Source organism: Elephas maximus, chromosome 13 (assembly GCF_024166365.1).
Source record: "Elephas maximus indicus isolate mEleMax1 chromosome 13, mEleMax1 primary haplotype, whole genome shotgun sequence".
NCBI lineage: Eukaryota > Metazoa > Chordata > Mammalia > Proboscidea > Elephantidae > Elephas > Elephas maximus.
In genome coordinates this window covers 71,446,536-71,468,130 of record NC_064831.1, presented here as the reverse complement: position 1 = coordinate 71,468,130, position 21,595 = coordinate 71,446,536, and the positions used below count along the sequence as shown (strand labels likewise).

General features: G+C 42.9%; 1 protein-coding gene and 1 long non-coding RNA gene across 5 annotated transcripts in view; one reads left to right on the top strand and one right to left on the bottom strand.

Moving 5' to 3' along the window:
- TMC3 (transmembrane channel like 3) overlaps positions 1-4,602 on the top strand; it is a 41,874-nt gene extending 37,272 nt beyond the window's left edge. Inside the window, exons 20-22 of the mRNA XM_049906119.1 lie at positions 69-111; positions 1,538-1,793; positions 3,759-4,602. Coding sequence (XP_049762076.1) covers positions 69-111; positions 1,538-1,793; positions 3,759-4,602 — 1,143 coding nt within the window. The remainder of the gene's footprint in view (positions 1-68; positions 112-1,537; positions 1,794-3,758) is intronic.
- Positions 1-21,533, bottom strand: part of LOC126088057 (uncharacterized) — a 54,919-nt gene extending 33,386 nt beyond the window's left edge. For 2 of the 4 annotated variants that reach the window (XR_007519935.1, XR_007519932.1), the window contains exons 1-2: positions 21,391-21,533; positions 4,717-4,849 (exon numbers count right to left, since the gene is read on the bottom strand). This is a non-coding gene — a long non-coding RNA (uncharacterized LOC126088057). Of the gene's footprint in view, positions 1-4,716; positions 4,850-15,203; positions 15,239-21,376 lie in introns of those variants that run through there. The other 2 variants (XR_007519933.1, XR_007519934.1) reach the window with 2 other exon arrangements.
- Between the last annotated feature and the right edge of the window lie 62 nt (positions 21,534-21,595).

Here is a 21,595-nt window from a genome sequence, read left to right as displayed (position 1 = left end):
GAGAATAGTATTTGTTACAGCTTCTTGCTAAATCCAAAACAAACATATGATTATCATTTACATTTTAGGCAAGATCTGAAGATAAGAAAAAGGTTGCCCAAATGGTAGAAGGTAAGCATACAACAGCATGCAGAGATCTGACATCTCAGTTGGGGGGCATTTAAAAACATAGCCATTTAAGGCGCACTATTGAGTGCCTGGAAACCCTGGTGGTGTCGTGGGTAAGTGCTATGACTGCTAACCAAAATGTCGGCAGTTCGAATCCACCAGGTGCTCCTTGGGAACTCTATGGAGCAGTCCTAAGCTGTCCTATAGACTCACTATGAGTTGGAATAGACTCAACAGTAATGGATTTGGTTTTGCTGTTTACTGTGTGCCTAGGAGGTGCAAACAGAGGTATAACTCTGCCCAGAGGAAACAGAAATGGGACCAAAGAAGGCCACTGAATGGGATAGTTTTGATACCAAGCTAATTGGAAGGGACATATTACCCTTCAGGGTATCACTTGAGTAAGAACCATGGAGCGTGAGAGTTATGCTTCTCCCACTTAGCTTTTTAGAGAGAAGTCAATAAATGAAAATTACTATAAAACCCACTTTAACTATTAAGTATTACTTGCTAATTGAGCATAATTAAGTTTAGGTCAGGTCACCTTCAAAAGCCAGGGTCTACATAGGCTTTCTCAGGACAATACTATTTGCCAATGTTCATTTTCTCAGTTCAAAGCCACATCATTTTTTTTTTTCAGAATGAAGCATGAACTGTTTCCAAAAAGTCGTAATTGTCATATAAGCTTTATTAGATTCATCATGTGGATAAAGAACCAGAGCCCCAAAGCTGTCAAATACCCTGCTCTGCCTCATAGGGCTATCACAGGGTACACCGTAAAGCCTTGAGATTCCTTTGATTCCTCCTTTTAGTCCTTCCCTGGAGCCCCAGTGGCACAGTGGTTAATAGCTCGGCTGTTAACCAAAAGGTCAGCGGTTCGAATCCACCACACACCCCTTAGAAACCCTATGGGACAGCTCTGCTCTGTCCTGTAGGGTTGCTATGAGTCAGAATCTATTCAAATGGCAACAGGTTTGGTTTTTTGGTTTGGTATAGTCCTTCCCAGGTTGCTGGGTGGTGCAAACAGTTTGTTCTTGGCTGCTAACCGAAAGGTTGGTGGTTCGGATCCGCCCAATAATACTGTGGAAGAAAGAGCTGTTGGTCTGCTTCCATAAACATTACAGCCGAGAAAATCCCATGGAGTGCAGTTCTACTTTGCAGCACATGGGGTCACCAAGAGTCAGAATTGGCTCGACAGCCACAAGTCTGGGTTTGTTTAGGTTTTTAGTCCCTTTCAGCTGCCATTTTCTGTGATGAAATAATTTGAATTATAAATTATGAGTTGCCCGCAGATTAGGGGTATCTCCAAGTGCACACAATTGTTTGTAGTTGCAACTATTAGAAGTCATGAAACCCTTCCAACTAAAACAACTTGAATGTGTCATATCCTTGGAGCTGGTCTTCTCACGAGTCCTCCCTCCACCCGCAGCCCGAATCCAGACCCAGGAAGAAAGCATCAAGAGGCTTCCAAAAGACAGTGATATCATCAGTCACCTGTCCTCCACTCACTCAGCCACACCCCAGAATAATGGCAACGTGGTCAATTTTGATTCACCAAGCAGCAGGAGTGGCAGAATAGAGACCGTCACCCAATCCATGCCTCAGAGTCCCAGGGCAGGGCACAGGAGCGTCAGCCCACCTCTTCCTGGCACCTCCAAATCCAGGCAGGAGCATGGTACTCACAGGTGAGGCTTAACTGCAACACAGCTGGAAATCTAGTTGCCTTGAACATGACGCCAGTGATGGCCAAAAGCCAGGGGATATAGAGGCTAAAGAGCCTTTGAGCATTTGAAGGCCTCAACAGTTTCAAGATTCCAATTCTTCTAGAAGGCCATGAGACATACTGTGATACCTGGTATGGAGAAGAAACGGCCATGGGTAGGGAGACAAAAACGAGCCCTGACGGTGCAATGGTTATGCACTCAGCTGCTAACTGAAAGATTGGCAGTTCAAACCTATGCAGCGGCTCCACGGGAGAAAGACCTGGCGATCTGATCCCGTAAAGTTTACAGCCTAGAAAACCCTATGCGGCAGTTACACTCTGTCACATGGGGTCGCTATGAGTCAGAATCGACTCAACAGCACCTAACAACAACCCCGCCCCCAAAAAACCAAACCCCTTGCTGCCAAGTTGATTCCAACTAGCAAAACAAGGGGGACAAAATGTGTTTAAACAAGACAAATTCGTCCTTCCAGTCTCTCCGCCATATAACCTGTCAGCAAACACTCCTGTCAACCTTGAGTATGTATTTCTACAGCCTAGGAAATAAAGTGACTCTTTTGTTTTTTAGCTCCATGTTATTGGCATATTACTGGCTCTGTTATTGGCAAGATCTTTTATATTTTAGCTCCAGGCTGGTCCTGTTATTAGCAAGATCATCATGGTTTTGGCAATTGGGGTCAACCATTTGAGTCTTAATTCTGTAAAGAAAGCAGTAGAATCCTGCATTCCTTTAACGGAGGCAGAACATCCAGAAGGATGGAGGGAACCGGCCTGCGCTGGCTTAAACTCTTACGGAGAATTATATTTAGATCCAAGTGTAACACCCTGAAAGTCATATAGATAAAATAGGGAGATTTGGGGTTCTTGGTTTTGAGGTATTTTAAAGACATTGACTAAGGTAGCAAAGCACTGGCAATCTTGCCATATGAGGAGTAGGTACCAGAACTAGAACTGTTCACAGGAGAAGGAGAGCTGTCTTCACATCTCTATGGGCCTTCACAAGGAGGGATTCAGACACTCCTGGGTGGACCCTGGGGTCAACCCTGGCTACTGGACAGATTCAAGTCTTCATGGGGAAGAACTTTCCAACAGTTAGAGCTCCACCCAGAAGAAACTCAGGAAAGTGCCTGTCAGGCTGGACAGCTGCTTGGCGGGGATGGGAAGGAGCAGTATTTCCAACATGTGCTGCAAGACCATTAGACGCACTCACTATGCGCTTCCAGACAAAAAACACCCTCCACGATGACACATGTGAGCAAAACACCACTTCCCCGACACCCTTCCTGGAGAGTCGCAACGCACGTCATTACATTAAGGGCTCCGAGAATTCCAGCAGTAAAGAGCCTGTTTAACCTAGCTCCCTAAATGTATCCGTGCACATGATCCACAGAATACCCACTGACCGTTTCGTCTTAGCTTCTTTGTGCTGCTATAAGAGAATTATCACAAATGAATGGGTGGCCTTAACAAACAGAAATTTATTTTCTCACAGTTTAGGAGGCTAGAAGTTTGAATTCAGGGCACAAGCTCTAGGGGGAGGCTTTCTCTCTTTTGGCTCTGGGGGAAGGTCCTTATCTTTTTACAGCTTCTGTTCCTCAGGTCCTTGGAGATCTCCCTGTGGTGTGGCCTCTATCTTCCCCCATGTGTCTTGCCTTCTTCTGTCCCTAATCTGCCCTTTTTATATCTCCAACTGATTGGCTTAAGACATGCCCTGTGCTGATATGGACTCATCAACATAGCAAAGAAAACCCATTCTCAAATGGGATTACATCCACAGGTGTAAGGGTTAAGATTCCAACACATAATTTGGGGGGACACAATTCCATCCATAACAATTTTTGAACCTGGTTTGATGAAAATACTGATGGAACTGCTGTCCTAGCTCACAGTACTAAACATGGCTTTGTAATCACCTCTGTCTTAACAGGTATCCACATGGCCCGAGTGCAAGCACAGGTGACATTCACAAGAACAGACCCTGCACACCTGTAATGCTTCAGAAGCACATGGAAGATATTCACTCTGAGCCTCTTTTCCGAAAAGACTTTCAGCAAACCAACCTTTCTCTCCACAGACCAGGAACCTCGGCTTTGGTGGCTTATGGTCATCGACCCCGCACCCCCAGATACTATGTCGTTAATGAACATGACTCTCACAAAAAATCCCATCCAAACTTATGGCCAGAGAGACATTTCAAGATAGATGCTTCAGGTGACATTGTGGAGATGTACCCCAGGGACATGCGACAGTATGTGCCCCGGGCTCCCCACCAGGCTCGGTCTCCACAGCTGAGTGAAGAAGAGGAAGAAATACTGAGGAGAGATTTGATCAAGCAGTCTCTGCACCCACGTTCCCTTACAGACCTCCACTGGGACCCTCATTTTTATATTGGTGAAAGGTCAGAAAGTCAGAGCCTAGCTCCTGAGGACCAGGGAAGGAGGCACTACAAGTCTTGGAATGATGGTTTTGAGGGCCAACTGAAGAGGCCAATGTATGTGCACAGAAAGCCACGCTCCCGGCATGTCCAATACCCACAGCACCCTCTGAAGCCCACAGTAAAGCCCAAGTTTGAACAATCCCTCACAGAGTCTGATTCCATGTCAGTGGCATCCAGTAGTGACCAGCAGAACAGCAGCACTGACCAGTACCTCCAGGTCATCCATAGCCAGCCCAAGACCCCGAGGTCTGTGGGCCAACTTGGCAGGAGGAAGGCCAAATCTGGGCAGGAGCTGACCATGGACCTGAATGACCTGATTTGTTCACATGTCTAGGGGCTTCCTCTGGTGTCCCGTTCATAGAACCAGGCCACTATTGGAGTGCTGGCTTTGGCCTGAAATACGTTCAGTGTGTGATCCTTCCCCTCCTGGAAAAAGAGATGACCATACCTGGTGGTGTCACAGACTGTGTGGGACATATCCAGTCATATCAGCTGCTGGCTGAGATCCTGACGATCACACGGCGGCAGCTGCCTCTTCTAGAGCAACCACACACAAGTCGGTGTCCAGCACATAGCAGCACCTATAGCACATCAAACCATCATCATTTCAAGAAAACATCAGTCCTTTGCCTCCATTTGGGGTACCCACAAATCACAGGCAAGCCAGGCCTCTTATCCAGATCGCAGAAGCCCACCCTGACAGGTCCGCACTTGTCCTCAATGCTATGAGTGAACTGTATGTATTGTCACGCACTCTTCCGACTTAGGAAATTCAGCCCTCCGTAATAAGCACCTGGAAATTAGGTGGCTGCCCTTAAAGACTTCACTGTGCTTTGTTCATATGAAAAAGCAGTTTAGCAATGACAGGGGTAGCCAAAATTTATTGAGAGCTTACTATACTCTGTTTATTGGCCTGTATACCTATATTATACCTATATTAATTAGTCAGCATATTTAGGTTAGAAGTAACAAACTCCCTAAGAGAATTTATTGGCTCATTTAACTGGGAAGAATGGGGAATCAAGCTGGCCTCAAGCTCAACTGGAGCCAAAAAGCCAAATATCTTCAGCATTATCTGTCTTTTCACCTCTCACCTCTATTTCTGTGTTTGTTGACCTCATTTTAGCCTACTGCCAACAGGCTTCCTCCATATGGTAGGTGAAAGAAGAATTCCCAGCCACAGAGAATGCCAGGTTTACATCATCCAACCAATGAACTCAGAGGAAAGAATAGAATTGTTACTCTCCACTTCAGTGTATATAAATCTCAGAGAAGGTCTGTGATTGGTCTGGCTTGGAGCACATGCCTATCTTTTGGCCCAATCAGGCAGAAAGGTGGGACACTGCAGTTAAGCTGCTGTGTTGTAGGGCTGTGCCTGTAGCCAATGAGGCAGAGTGTTTTGATTGTCATCCCTTGACAACCATGTGTAATATGTACTGAAAAAGAACAGTTCCCCCAAAGGAAAGGTTAGGACTGGAGAGATGTGCTGTAACCAGGAGTGGAGAAAGAACTGAGCAGATAAAAATGATAGCAGTTTGCCACAGTGTTTTACACACATCATTTCATCCAACCTTCTCAACAACTACATGAAATAGATATCATTGTCCATCGCCCCCTTAGTACAGGTAAGAAAACTGAGAAACAAAGATGCTCGATAACATTCCCAACATCACACATTTCCTGAGTGACTGAGTAGGATGAAGACCCAGAGGTCTCTGAATCCAAAAACCTCTGCTCTGTGTTATACCAGGCTGTTTCCTTGTTGGGAGGGTTTTTATTTTATGAAGCAGACTAATCAAGTTCACTACCAACTCAAGTTCCAGAGTCAGAGAGACTAATGACTCAAAGAGTCAAAGAGCTTCAAAGACAAATACTTCATCATTTCTTGAAGAAAAGGGTAGGAGAAATCTGCACGTAGCCCTTAGCTTCAGTCACATCTGAACAGGGACTTCAAACTTCAAGGACCTTTGGAGCTTTCTATTTCCAAGCCTTCCTTGCAAAGTTCTTTTGGCATGGAACCTGGGATTTGCCATCTAGGCAGTTCTATTGTTTTAGATGGTGGGGGATAGGGAAGTGAAGGTTGACACGTAGAATAAAATCTTTGAAAATCCTAGTGCTGGAAGGTTTGGATTAGGAAGATACTAGCCCTTAGGCCATATACCTAGAGACAGTTGTTTTAACCAGGAACTAGCCACAGAGCTGTTTCATTAAGTGACAGCCTATGAAATGGAAAATATTTCTAAACAAAGCATCACTGTTATGGATTAACTAATATTATTAATATGTAATATTACTACATCTGTGTGTGTGCTTTCTAGACAGAGTTTGAGACTACTCTGGTGCAGTGGTTAAGAGCTTGGCTGCTAACGAAAATGTCAGCAGTTCGACTCCACCAGCCACTCCTTGGAAACTCCACGGGGCAGTTCTACTCTGTCCTACAGGGTTACTATGAGTCAGAATCAACTCAACAGCAATGGTTTCAACCCCTCTCCTTGGGGGTGGGAGGGAGGGTCTCTCACTTAAATTCACTCATTGCACCAATACGGTTAGATTTGTATCCACATCCCCATGGATGGCACCACTCTCCACTCAATCACCCACACTTGACATCTTGGGCATGAGCCTGACTCTTTCATCTGCCTTCCCTCATCCCACCCAGTGTGTCAATGATTAAGCTCTGTCCATCTCTTAAGCATCTCTCAAATCGTGTATAACTTCTGCTCTGCATCTCCAGTGCCTTGCTGCTGCTTTAGATCAGGCGCTTGGTTTTTCTTTCCAAAATTGTATCTCAGTCTCCTAAGGAGTCTCTATGGCTCCAGGTTTGACCCTTATAGTCTGCCCTGGATTGAATTGTATCCCTCTAAAATACCTGTCAGCTTGGCTAGGTCACGATTCCCTTGTATGATTCTATGATTGTCTACCATCTTATCATCTGATGTGATTTCCCTAAGTGTTGTAAATCCTATCACTATGATATAATACGATGGATTAGCAGCAGTTATATTGATGAGATCTACAAGATGAGATAGTGTCTTAAGCCAATCTCTTTTGAGATATAAAAGAAGGAAGTGAGCAGAGAGACACGGGGACCTCATACCACCAAGAAAGCAGCGCCAGGAGCAGAGCATGTCTTTTGGACCTGAGGTTCCTGCGCTGAGATGCTCCCAGACCAAGGGAAGACTGACGACAAGGGCCTTTCTCCAGAGCCTACAGAAAGACTTCCCCTGGAGCTGACATTCTGAACTTGGACTTGTAGCCTACGAGACAGTGAGAGAATAAATTTCTCTTTGTTAAAGCCATCCATTTGTGGTATTTCTGTTATAACAGCACTAGATGACTAAGACACCATCCGTCTTACTCAGCTACCAAAGAAATCCTTCTAAAACACACATCTAAATGTATTATTACTCCCTAGTCACGGTTTTGCTGTGGCTCGCTATTGCCTCCGGTGTAGAGTCTGTCTTCCTGGTCACAGCATTCTAAGTTGCTCTTGACCTTGATCATGCCTTCCTCTGCCTTTTGCTGCAGCTTCATTAACTGCCAATTCTTCAAGTGCATCCTGTGGTCCAGGAAAACTTCCAGCTCCACCAATCTGACATGTACTTCTCATTACTACGCCTTGCCTCAGGCTGATTCTCTTGTCTGGGATGCCATTTCCCTGGGCATCCAGAAGACCACCCCCTTCTCATCTGGTACGGCTTAGATCAGGAGTCATCTCTTAGCCCAGTGTGGGATCAATGTTCCTTCAACTCTCTTAGCACCCTGGACATACTTCTATTTCAGCTATCAAATTTTAATTTCCAAGAGCTTTTATTTTCATTCTCTGTATGTTTTGTTTCATAGCTCCCTCCTATTCCATGAATGTTATATCTTCTCTTATCTCTCTGAGAATGTTAATTGTAATTTTATTTCTGAAGTTTTCTTCTTCTGCTTCCTATGTTGTCTCTCTTTCATATGAGTTTCTCTCCCCTGCCCTCGCTTTAGTTTGTTTTGGTCCGTGTTTTGTGTTAGAGGCTTTCTTCAAATGTCTTGGCTACACCTTAAACCAAAAATATCCCCTGAAGTCTTCTTTAAACCAAACAATAGTTTAGCTTAATTAATAAAGAATGTCTGCCGTGAACAGTGTGCTCTTTTAAAGAACTGTCTATACTAAATCAAACTGACAACAGCAACTTGAAAGGTTAGATAGAAAACTCAGGAGGTAGTGGGTTTACGTTAATGGAGAAGGAACAATTTGGAAAAGGAGGGTGAGAATGGTTGCACAACTTGAATGAAATCAGTGTCACTGAATTGTACATGTAGAAATTGCTGAAGTGTTGTTCTGCTGTGTATATTCTCAACAACAAAAATTAATTAATTTTTTAAAAGGCCTTGACTGCTCACCTTTAAGAATGAAGCTCTATAAAGCTCTATGTTCTTTGGTGGGCCTTGTCAATTAGTGCTCATCACTGTGTGGGGTGCAGAGACTAACTTAACTATTTCCAAGGAGATTCCAAGTATGTGTATTTTCTTGTCTTTTCTCCCAGAAGAAATCCTCCAATCTCTCCCCTGGTGGGTTTGAGTCTTGCTGCCAGTGCATTTAGAGCTCTTTTTTTTAGCAGATGGGAACTTCCATTCTCACTGAACAGAGGGTTCAGTGATAGGCTTTCAATTATTCCCTTCCTTATCTCTAGCTTGGCATCTCTGCCCTCCCTTGGCTGTGACTTGTGACTCCAAGGCCAGATTATCAGTGGTTTAACTTCACCAAAGTAAACCTCCAGAACTTCTCCTTGAATCAGGGAGAGAATATTGTTATATCAGCTTTCAACCCATCCCCCCATTCTTATTTCTATACGCATTCATCTCTAGCTCCTGAGATTTTTAGGGGTCTTGTGGCATACACTGACATTTTCTGAGGTTCCGTTGCTGCTGGCAGGAGCTTCTGCCTTCTTACATCTATTACACTTCTCTTTCTACCTTCCAGCTTCCACTGGAACAGGAATCTCCTCTCGCGTTATCTCCACCTTTAGGGGCTGATGTCATTTTGCTCCTTTTGCTGACATTCTGATGGAGTTTTGGCAGCAGTGTGCGTTCAACCTGCCTTGCTTAACCAGGAGTGTGCCCCTATTCATTTTCCCGTGATAACTCTTGTCACTCTGAATTCTATCTGTTTATTTTTCTATCTCCTCCACCAGACTGTGAGTGCCTTTGGAGCAAGAATGGTGCTTTATTCATTTCTGCCTCCCAAGTAACTGACACATGAAAAAGACGGTATTTGTTTTCCAAATGCTTAAAACATTGCACATTTATTATCTCACAGCTTTCACAGGTCAGGAGTCTGGATACGGCTTAGCTGGGTTCTCTGCTCAAGATCTCACCAGAGAGCAATCAAGGTATTGACTTGGAAGTAAAAAGACCAGACTTAATGGTCAGACTGGAGAGACCCCAGAAGACATAGCCCCCAGACTCTCTGTTAGCCCAAAACTAAAACCATTCCGAAGCCAACTCTTCTAAGAAAGATTAGACTGGACTATAAGACCTAAAATGATACAGGTAAGAAGTGTACTTCTTAGCTCAAGTAGACACATGAGACTACGTAGGCAGCTCCTGTCTGGAAGCAAGATGAGAAGGCAGAGGGGGACAGGAGCTGGTTGAATAGATGTGGGAAATACAATGTGGAGAGGAGGAGTGTGCTGTCACATTATAGGGAGAGCAACTAGGGTCACATAACAATGTGTGTATAAGTTTTTATATGAGAAACTGACTTGAATTGTAAACTTTCACTTAAAGCACAATAAAACATAGAGGGAAAAAAAAGGTGTTTGCTTGGGATCCTCTTCCAAGCTTACATGCTTGTTGGTAGAATTCATTTCCTTGCAGTTGTAGGACTGAGTCCCTCAGTTCCTAGAGGAGGCCTGCATTTCCCCACCACATGGTCCTCTACATAGCATAGCTATTTGTTTTTTCAAGGCCAGCAAGAGAGTATCTTGCTAGCTTTGAATCTCAAGTTTTTTTTTCTTTTTTCTTTTTCAGGGAAGGCTTGAACTTTCTTTTAAAGGACTTGTCTGATTAGGACAGGGCCACCCTTTTGATTAACTCAAAGTTAACTGATTGTTGTTGTTGTTAGGTGCCGTCGAGTCAGTTTTGACTCATAGCAACCCTATGTACTACAGAACAAAACGCTGCCTGGTCCTGTGCCGTGCTCACAACCATTGTTATGCTTGAGCCCATTGTTGTAGCCACTTCCTCTTTTTTGCTGACCCCCTAATTTACCAAGCATCATGTCCTTCTCTGAGGACTGATCCCCCCTAATAACTTGTCCAAAGTATGTAAGATGTACTCTCCCCACCCTTGCTTCTAAGGAGCATTCTGGTTGTACTTCTTCCAAGACAGATTTGCTCATTCTTTTGGCAGGCCATGGTATTTTTGATATTCTTCGGTCTTCCTTATTCATTGTCCAGCTTTCGCATGCATATGATACAATTGAAAATACCATGGCTTGGGTGAGGTGCACTTTAGTCTTCAAGATGACATCTTTGCTTTTCAACACTTTAAAGAGGACTTTCTCAGCAGATTTGCCCGAGGCAATGCTTCTTTTGATTTCTTGACTGATGCTTACTTGGGTGTTGATTGTGGATCCAAGTAAAATGAAATCCTTGACAACTTCAATGTCTTCTTTTATAGTGATGTTGCTCACTGGTCCAGTTGTAAGGATTTTTGTTTCCTTTATGTTGAGGTGCAATCCATACTGAAGGCTGTGGTCTTTGATCTTCATCAGTAAGTGCTTCAAGTCCTCCTCACTTTCAGCAAGCCAGGTTGTGTCATCTGCATAACACAGGTTGTTAATGAGTCTTCTTCCAATCCTGATGCCCCATTCTTCTTCATACAGTCCAGCTCCTCAGATTATTTGCTCAGCATACAGATTGAATAGGTATGATGAAAGGATACAACACTGATGCACACTTTTCCTGACTTTAAACCATGCAGTATCCCCTTGTTGTGTTCGAACTGCCTCTTGATCTATGTAAAGGTTCCTCATGATCACAATTCAGTGTTCTGGAATTCCAATTCTTCATAATGTTCTTCCATCGTTTGTTATGATCCACACAGTCGAACGCCTTTGCATAGTCAATAAAACACGGGTAAACATCCGTCTGGTATTCTCTGCTTTCAGCCAGAATCCATCTGACATCAGCAGTGATATCCCTGCTTCCACGTCCTCTTCTGAATCCGGCCTGAATTTCTGACAGTTCCTTGTCGATATACTGCTGCTGCCACTTTTGAATGGTCTTCAGCAAAATTTTACTTGCCTGTAATATTTTTGTGATATTAATGATATTGTTCAGTAATTCCCATTTTGGATGGATCATGTTTCTTGGGAATAAGTGTAAATATGGATCTCTTCCAGTCAGTTGGTCAGGTGGCTGTCTTCCAAATTTCTCGGCATAGATGAGTGAGTGCTTCCAGCTCTGCATCCATTTGTTGAAGCATCTCAATTGATATTCCTTCAATTCCTGGAGCCCTGTTTTTTGCCAGTGCCTTCAAAGCAGCTTGGACTTCTTCCTTCAGTACCATCGGTTCCTGATCATATGCTACCTCTTGAAATGGTTGAACGTCGACCAATTCTTTTTGGTATAATGACTTTGTGTATTCCTTTCATCTTCTTTTGATGTGTCCTGCGTCATTTAATATTTTCCCCATGGAATCCTCTACTATTGCAACTCGAGGCTTGAATTTTTTCTTCAGTTCTTTCAGCTTGAGAAATGCTGAGCGTGGTCTTCCCTTTTGGTTTTCTATCTCCAGCTCTTTGCACATGTCATTATAATACTTGACTTTGTCTTCTTGAGCCATCCTTTGAAATCTTCTGTTCAGTTCCTTTACTTCATCATTTCTTCCTTCTGCTTTAGCTACTCGACTTTCAAGAGCAAGTTTCAGAGTCTCTTCTGACATCCATTTTGGTCTTTTCTTTCTTTCCTGTCTTTTTAATTACCTCTTGCTTTCTTCATCGATCATGTTCTCAATGTCATTCCACAACTTGTCTGGACTTTGGTCATCAGTGTTTAACACATCAAACCTATTCTGGAGATGGTCTCTAAATTCAGGTGGGATATACTCAGGGTTGTACTTTGGCTCTCGTCAACTTGTTCTAATTTTCTTCAGTTTCAGCTTGAAGTTGCCTTTGAGCAGTTGATGGTCTGTTCCGTGATCGGCCTCTGGCCTTGTTCTGACTGATGATATTCAGCTTTACCATTGTCTCTTTCCACAGATGTAGTCGATTTGATTCCTGTGTATTCCATCTGGCAAGGTCCATGTGTATAGTCACTGTTCATGTGGGTGAAAAAAGGTATTTGCAATGAAGAAGTCGTTGGTCTTGCAAAATTCAACCATATGATCTCAGGAATTGTCTCTATCACCAAGGTCATATTTTCCAAATAACAATCCTTATTCTTTGTTTCCAACTTTTGCATTCCAATCACCAGTAATTATTAATGCATTCTGAATAAATGTTCGATCCATTTCAGACTGCAGAAGTTGGTAAAACTCTTCAATTTCTTCATCTTTGGCCTTAGTGGTTGGTGCATAAATTTGAATAACAGTCATACTAACTCGTTTTCCTTGCAGGCATATGAAATTTTTCTATCACTGACAGCACTGTACTTCAGGATAGATCTTGAAATGTTCTTTTGGATGATGAACGCAACACCATTCCTCTTCAAGTTGTCATTCCTGGCATAGTAGACCATATGATTGTTCAATTCAAAATGGCCAATACCAGTCCTTTTCAGCTCACTAATGTCTAGGATATCGATGTTTGTGCATTCCATTTCACTTTTGATGATTTCCAATTTTCCTAGATTCAGACTTCATACATTACAGGTTCTGATTATTAATGGATGTTTTCAGCTGTTTCTTCTCATTTTGAGTCATATCACATAAGCAAATGAAGGTCCCAAAAGCTTGACTCCATCCATGTCATTAAGGTCAACTGTACTTTGAGGAGGCAGCCCTTCCCCAGTTGTCTTTTGAGTACCTTTCAACCCAGGGGGCTCATCTTCCGGCACTATATTAGACAGCGTTCTGATGCTATTCACAAGGTTTTCACCATCTAATTCTCTTCAGAAGTAGACTGTTGGGTCATTTTTCCTAGTCTGTTTCAGTCTGGAAGCTCAGCTGAAACCTGTCCACCATGGATGACCCTGTTGGTATCTGAATACCGGTGGCGTAGCTTCCAGCATCACAGCAACATGCAAGCCCCCACAGTACGACAAAATGGCAGACGTGTAGGGGAGTGAACTGACTAGGAACCTTAATTACATCTACAAAATTCCTTCACTTTTGCCATCTAATGTGACCTAAACATGAGAGTGAAATCCTATCACAGTGTCAAGTCCAAGCACACTCAGTGGAGAGGGAGTATACAGGGTATGTACACCAGGGAGAGGGAATCTTGGGGACCATCTCAGAATTCTGTCTGCTGCAGATACTTTATAAGTATTTGTTGAATGATGCGAGTGGGTGCTTGAATAAATGAATGAACTATACTAATAAATTAATCACAAATGACATGGTAATATGATTATATTCCAAGATCTACTGCCAATTCTAAACAGAAAGAAAAGTTCAGTAGATAATGCCATTTTAGGAGTATACCCAGAAAAATTCCCTCCCCCAATTCTTGAAAAAGAAAGCGCGCATTTTCAAATGTCTTACCATGACAGATCCTGGAGCTTACGGTCTGCTCAAAATTCAGTGTTCCACAATGCCACAGGAATGTCTTTTGGGAATAGAGGGGCCCAGAAGAGGCCCATGGTAAGGGCTTTATCTTCCAGGTGCTTGGTCTGGGGCTGCGACCTACATTTCCTAGGACATTGTAATACATTTTAAAAAAGACTGGCTCTATGCCTGGGCACGTGTGGGAGTGGCTGTGTCTGTGTAGGGTGTGGAGGCACTAGCTAGGACTAGAGGACAATCAGGCCCTGTAACATTGCTAAGAAAACCTGAGTGTTTTCAATCCACACTCCCAGGATGAAAGTATGAGGATTACCTTTCAATGAGCAATATAGCTCACATGTACTCCAGTACTTAGTGTTGGGATGTGTCTTTAATTGAGACAAATCTGAACATTAGAGAACAGCACAAAGAACAGTATGACAAACATCCCTATTTTTACTGTGAATGCCAATGACTGTTGAAATTTTATCTTATTTCCATCTAGTCATTCTAGCCTTTTTATTATTAATAGTAATAAAGACAGATATAATCAAAGCCCACTCTGATCAACACACTAAGTTTCATTCCTCTCACACAACCAAGAGTTTGGCGTATGTCTGTTCAGTCAATTGTTTATAGTTGTGTGCATGTGAATATATATGTATAAACATCCATAAACAATACAGATGTTTTATTTAAGTAAATGCTATTCTAATCACTTACTTTGGACACATCATCAAGAAAGACCAATCTCTACAAAAGGTCATCTTGTTTGTTAAGTAAAGTAGAGAGCCAATGAAAACGAGGGAAACCCTCCATGAGATGGCTTGACACAATAGCCATAAGGATGGGCTCAAACTTAAAGATGGTGCAGAGTGAGGCAACGTTTTGTTCTGTTACAGGTAAAGTCACCATGGGTCGGAGCTTACTCAATGGCAACAAACTATGCTGCATGTATCATTGTACATGTTTACGTTTTTTAAGTCTATCGAAATATATAGATCAAGCTCACTTATTAGAGCATATATAATAAAATATACAAATACTGTTGTATAATATTTATCCACTTTCTTATTGATGGACACTGAAATTATTTCCACTTCGTGACTAAAAATTATACTGCACTGAACATCTTTTATGTGTCTTCTAGTGCGCATGCACCAGTATTTACAGAGAGGTGGGTATTAGTACTCCCAAAAGAGAAATTCCTGGCTCATTGGGGATGAGCACGTTCCGTTTTACTACCTGCTTCTATGTTTTCTTCACATATCCAGAGCCACGCACGTTCCCTTGGCAGAGGATGAGAGCAGCATTTTTCTTAAAGCCTCACCAATACTTGATATTGGCCAATCTGGTGAAAAAAGCACACTTTGTTATTTTAATTACTGTGTATTTCTTTGATTGCTAGCATCTTTCTCCATGTTGAGTGGCCATTTTCTCCTTTGTAAATTAATTGCCTACTCAACACCTTTGCTGGTTTTTTCTGTTCGCAGTGGCTATAATCGCTGTGGACAATTTCTCAAGGGCTCCTGACAAAAGCACCCCAGGCAATCAGCCAAGCAGCCCCATTCTCTGAACACTAGCCCTTGTTTACAAAAGTTGTAGCAACAGAAGGCTACAAACCTACACTGTCAAAATGCCTCTCAGTCATTGTAGTTTCACAGGACTGCTTTGTCTTTTAATACTGGTCTAGGAAATGGTCCCTAAGGGGAGGGAAGTGTCTCTACCCTTTGGCCTAACTATTATTGAGGACAGGAACCACACGATTACTACACACACCCTAAACACACCTACGTAGCAAACACACCTACATAGCAAACTCCTCTTAGGTTTCGGAGTACAGAACAAGTGTATCCAGTAAATATAAAGAGTGAATTTCACTTGATAAGAACAATCTGGTAACTATCTCAGTAATCTAAGGATGCTTCCCTTGATCACTCCTGTGTTTCCTTACTCATGAAGGCCAGGAAGGTTGGAGAAAGATCTTCGGCACCCTCTGGAAGACTAACTTCCCTCAGTCTAGGGCGGCATTCTTATTTTCCAGCTGCTCTGTGGGCGTGCGTGTTTTCCTTCTTTTTAGAAATTGTAAGGTTTTTTTTAACTTTTGCTCATTTCTTGGTGATGTTGTTGTTGGCAGGTGCCGTCAAGTTGGTTCTGACAGAACGTAACGCTGCCCGGTCCTGAGCCATTCTCACAATCATTGTTATGCTTGAGCCCATTGTAGCAGCCACTGTGTCTATTCATCTCACTGATGGTCTTCCTCTTTTTCGCTGACCTTCTACTTTACCAAGCATGATGTCCTTCTCCAGGGGCTGGTACAACCAGATAACATGTCCAAAGTAAGTGAGACAAGTATTGTAGTCCTCGTTTCTAAGGAAGCATTCTGGTTATACTTCTTCCAAGACAGATTCTTTCTTTCCTCTGACAGTCCATGGTATATTTAGTATTCTCAGCCAACACCATAACTTCATAGCACTATCCTCATAGGAAGTAGGAGGCAGTAAAGAGTGATGAGTAAAAATGTGGGCTGACCCCAAGAAGATAAAATACTTAGAAATAAATCTTACCAAAGATGTAAAAGACCTATACAAAGAAAACTACAAAGTACTACTGCAAGAAACTAAAAAGGACCTACTTAAGTGGAAAAACATACCTTGCTCATGGATAGGAAGACTTAACATAGTAAAAATGTCTATTCTACCAAAAGCCATCTATACATACAATGCACTTCCAATCCAAATTCCAATGACATTTTTTAATGTGATGGAGAAACAAATCACTAACTTCATATGGAAGGGAAAGAAGCCTTGGATAAGCAAAGCATTACTGAAAAAGAAGAAGAAAGTGGGAGGCCTCACTCTACCTGATTTTAGAACATATTATACAGCCACAGTAGTCAAAACAGCCTGGTACTGGTACAACAACAGGCACATAGACCAATGGAACAGAATTGAGAACCCATATGTAAATCCATCCACATATGAGCAGCTGATATTTGACAAAGGCCCAGTGTCAGTTAATTGGGGAAAAGATAGTCTTTTTAACAAATGGTGCTGGCATAACTGGATATCCATTTGCAAAAAAATGAAACAGGACCCATACCTCACACCATGCACAAAAACTAACTCCAAGTGGATCAAAGACCTAAACATAAAGACTAAAACGATAAAGATCATGGAAGAAAAAATAGGGACAACCCTAGGAGCCCTAATACAAGGTATAAACAGAATACAAAACATTACCAAAAATGACGCAGAGAAACCAGATAACTGGGATCTCCTAAAAATCAAACACCTATGCTCATCTAAAGACTTCACCAAAAGAGTAAAAAGACCACCTACAGACTGGGAAAGAATTTTCAGCTATGACATCTCCGACCAGCGCCTGATCTCTAAAATCTATATCATTCTGTCAAAACTCAACCACAAAAAGACAAACAACCCAATCAAGAAGTGGGCAAAGGATATGAACACACACTTCACTAAAGAAGATATTCAGGCAGCTAACAGATACATGAGAAAATGCTCTGGATCATTAGCCATTAGAGAAATGCAAATTAAAACTACGATGAGATTCCACCTCACTCCAACAAGGCTGGCATTAATCCAAAAAACACAAAATAAGAAATGTTGGAGAGGCTGCGGAGAGACTGGAACTCTTACACACTGCTGGTGGGAATGTAAAATGGTACAACCACTTCGGAAATCTATCTGGTGTTATCTTAAACAGTTAGAAATAGAACTACCATACAACCCAGAAATCCCACTCCTCGGAATATACCCTAGAGAAATAAGAGCCTTCACACAAACAGATATATGCACACCCATGTTTATTGCAGCTCTGTTTATAATAGCAAAAAGCTGGAAGCAACCAAGATGTCCATCAACAGATGAATGGTTAAATAAATTGTGGTATATTCACACAATGGAATACTCTCATCAATAAAGAACAGTGACGAATCTGTGAAACATTTCATAACATGGAGGAACCTGGAAGGCATTATGCTGAGTGAAATTAGTCAGAGGCAAAAGGACAAATATTGTATAAGACCACTATTATAAGATCTTGAGAAATAGTATAAACTGAGAAGAACACATACTTTTGTGGTTACGGGGTGGGGGAGGGAGGGAGGGTGGGAGAGGGTTATTTACTGATTAGTTAGTAGGTAAGAACTACTTTAGGTGAAGGGAAGGGCAATGCTCAATACAGGGAAGGTCAGCTCAACTGGACTGGACCAAAAGCAAAGAAGTTTCCGGGATAAACTGAATGCTTCAAAGGTCAGTGGAGCAAGGGCGGGGGTTTGGGGACTATGGCTTAAGGGGACTTCGAAGTCAATTGGCAAAATAATACTATTATGAAAACATTCTGCATCCCACTTTGAAAAGTGGTGTCTGGGGTCTTAAATGCTAACAAGCTGCCATCTAAGATGCATCAATTGGTCTCGACCCACCTGGATCAAAGGAGAATGAAGAACACCAAGGTCACACGACAACTATGAGCCCAAGAGACAGAAAGGGCCACATGAACCAGAGACTTACATCATCCTGAGACCAGAAGAACTAGATGGCACCCGGCCACAACCGATGACCGCCCTGACAGGGAGCACAACAGAGAACCCCTGAGGGAGAAGGAGATCAGTGGGATGCAGACCCCAAATTCTCACAAAAAGACCAGACTTAACGGTCTGTCTGAGACTAGAGGAATCCCCGCGGTCATGGTCCCCAAAACTTCTGTTGGCCCAGGACAGGAACCATTCCCGAAGACAACTCATCAGACATGGAAGGGACTGGACAATGGATAGGAGAGAGATGCTGATGAAGAGTGAGCTACTTGTATCAGGTGGACACTTGAAACTGTGTTGGCATCTCCTGTCTGAAGGGGAGATAGGAGGGTAGAGAGGGTTAGAAACTGGCAGGAAAGTTAGGGGGAGAGTAAGTGGGAGTATGGAGTAAGGTGTATATAAGCTTATATGTAACAGACTGACTTGATTTGTAAATGTCCACTTAAAGCTCAATAAAAATTATTTAAATAAATAAATAGAAATGTGGGCTGAGGAAACAGAAACTCTGGGTTTGTGCCAGAGCTCTGCCACTTGTTAATTGTGTGACCTATGTGACTCTCAGATTCTTAATCTGTAAAACAGGGATAATATTTTCTAGCTCATAATGCCATGGTATTATTGTAGGGATTAAACTGAATAATACAGGTAAAGTGTTTAGGACAGTGGCTGGCAAGGAGTATTGTCTAAGTAGAAACTAAATACTCCATTTAGGCGCTTTTAGGACTAGACCTAAAAGCACTTGGGCCCACCCCCTGTGTGGTCTAGGTTAGAAGTCAAGTTCCAGCCATTGAGACTACTGGTCCCCCTACCCTTTATAAATCACCGTTGCTGTCAAGTCGATTCCAACTCTTGGCGACTCCATGCGTGCCAGAGTAGAACTGTACTCTACAGTGTTTTCAATGGCTGATTTTTTGGAAGTAGATCACCAGGCCTTTCTTCTGAGGTGCCTCTAGGTAAACTCGAAACTCCAACCTTTCAGTTAGCAGCTGAGCACAATAACCGTTTGCACCACCCAGGGACTCCATATGCTGTTATTGGTTGCCCTTCAGTCTGTTCGACTCATGGTGACCCCATGTGTGCAGAGTAGAATTGCTCCCTAGGGTTTTCAAAGTGGTGATTTTTCAGAAGCAGATCATTAGGCCTGTATTCTGAGGCATCTCTGCGTAGGTTTGAACCACCAAATTTATGTTAGTAGTTGAGAGTTCAACCATTTGCGCCACTCAGGGTTTCCATATATATCTATTTAACACTCAGCTAGGGACTTCAAGTGGGTCTACTCTGGAGAACTAGGTGCAAGCACCCAAGGACAGCCCTGTCAGGACCGCTGACCCATGGAACCTATGGAGCTCAGTCATTCTTTCTTCTTCTTCAGTTCTAAACTGCAGCCTGAAGCAGACTGAAAAATAGATCACCAGCTCCCGCCCTCCCACTGCTCTTGCCAGCTGCTCACCCTGCCCTGTGCAGCCTCCAGAGGCAAAGCTGGCCAGAGCCCTGCCCCAGGGCTGCCCTAACCTGTGAGAACCTCCTGCTGCCAGTTTATCGAAGGCCTCTGGGATAGACACTTCTCCAAACATTTCACATAGCCAGGGTGTCCTATTTTCTGGGAGCAAAGATTACAGCCTCTCGCAGTGCTCAATATCAATGCTCCATGTCCATTTCGGTAAGTGTAAAAACCTGTTTAATGTTTACCATCTAACAAAAGCCTCTTTAGACAGCAAGACTTGTCTTTCGTTCAGCCTGGTTTGCACAGTGTTATTTTCTGTTATACCCCTCCCAAAATTCTAATGGGCCTCCAACCTGAGAAGGTCTCCTAGTTAGAGCTTTATACAAATACTTTACAGTGAATTTTTTTTTTATTTAAAAGCTATATGTGTTAATAATTAACATAATTAAACAGTATATGATATAAAATGAAAATGGAATGTTCTTTGGTATGTCTCCCCACTGTCAACAGTTTATTCTTTACCTTTCTAGAAGTGAATTTTCTAAATATATATACGTGTGTCTAGGTATTTCTTATTCTATCTATACATATGTATTTATACACACACATATGATATTATATGTAAATGTTTACTGTGTGCCAGGCGCCATTCTAATTGAATCATTTGAGTCACATCTTAACCTTATGAGTTAACCCATGTCCGTGGAGTCAATTCTGACTCATAGCAACTCTATAGGACAGAGTAGAGCTGCCTCACAGGATGTCCGAGGCTATAATCTTTACCGGAGCGGATTGCCAAGTCTTTTCTTTCATGGAGCTGCTGGTAGGTTTGAACTGTCATAGGGTTTCCAACCCTATGAGTTAAGTATTAACATTTTTCTCATTTTCCAAATGAGGACACTTAGTTCTGGAACGGTCAATTATTTGCCAAGGTCACAGCTAGTAAGTGGTGATGCTGAGATTCGAACTTAACCAATATCTCAAACACCTGTTCTCTTATCCACACGCTGTTGCGTTTAATTTGCATGTGTTGCACTTAATATATATATTATTGTTATGGATTGAATTGTGTTCCCCAAAAATATGTGTTCTAATTCCTTTATCCCTAGACTTGTGGATGTAATCCATATAGGAACAGGATTTTCTTTACTATATATTAATAAGGCCATATCAGTGCAAATTTCACCATCTTCCTGCCTGGTTGAAAGCCCTTGGGCACGCAGGGAAGCCCTGGTGGCGCAGTGGTTAACATTCAGCTGCAAACAGGAAGGTGGGCAGTTCCAATCCGCCAGCCACTCCTTGGTAACTCCGTCGCTATGAGTGGGAATCGACTGGACGGCAATGGGTGTTTTATGGGTGCATGCAGGACAAAAGTTCAGGTTCTTTAAATAAGCCTATGGTGTAGCTTGTGACCTGTTCTGGCCCACCTGACTCTCCACCGCTGGCACTCTCGGAGTCTTCAGGCTCCAGGACCCCGCGAGAAAGGACTGGCAGGGGGCGGACCCGGCAGGACTGTGCCAGACGCATCTAGGACCAGCCCAGGCTGCGACGGAGCCCGCAGAGCCTGACCGGGAGGCCTCGGACTCCGCCAATCCCAGAGACAGACAGGAGCCGCCTGAGGGTCGGGACCAA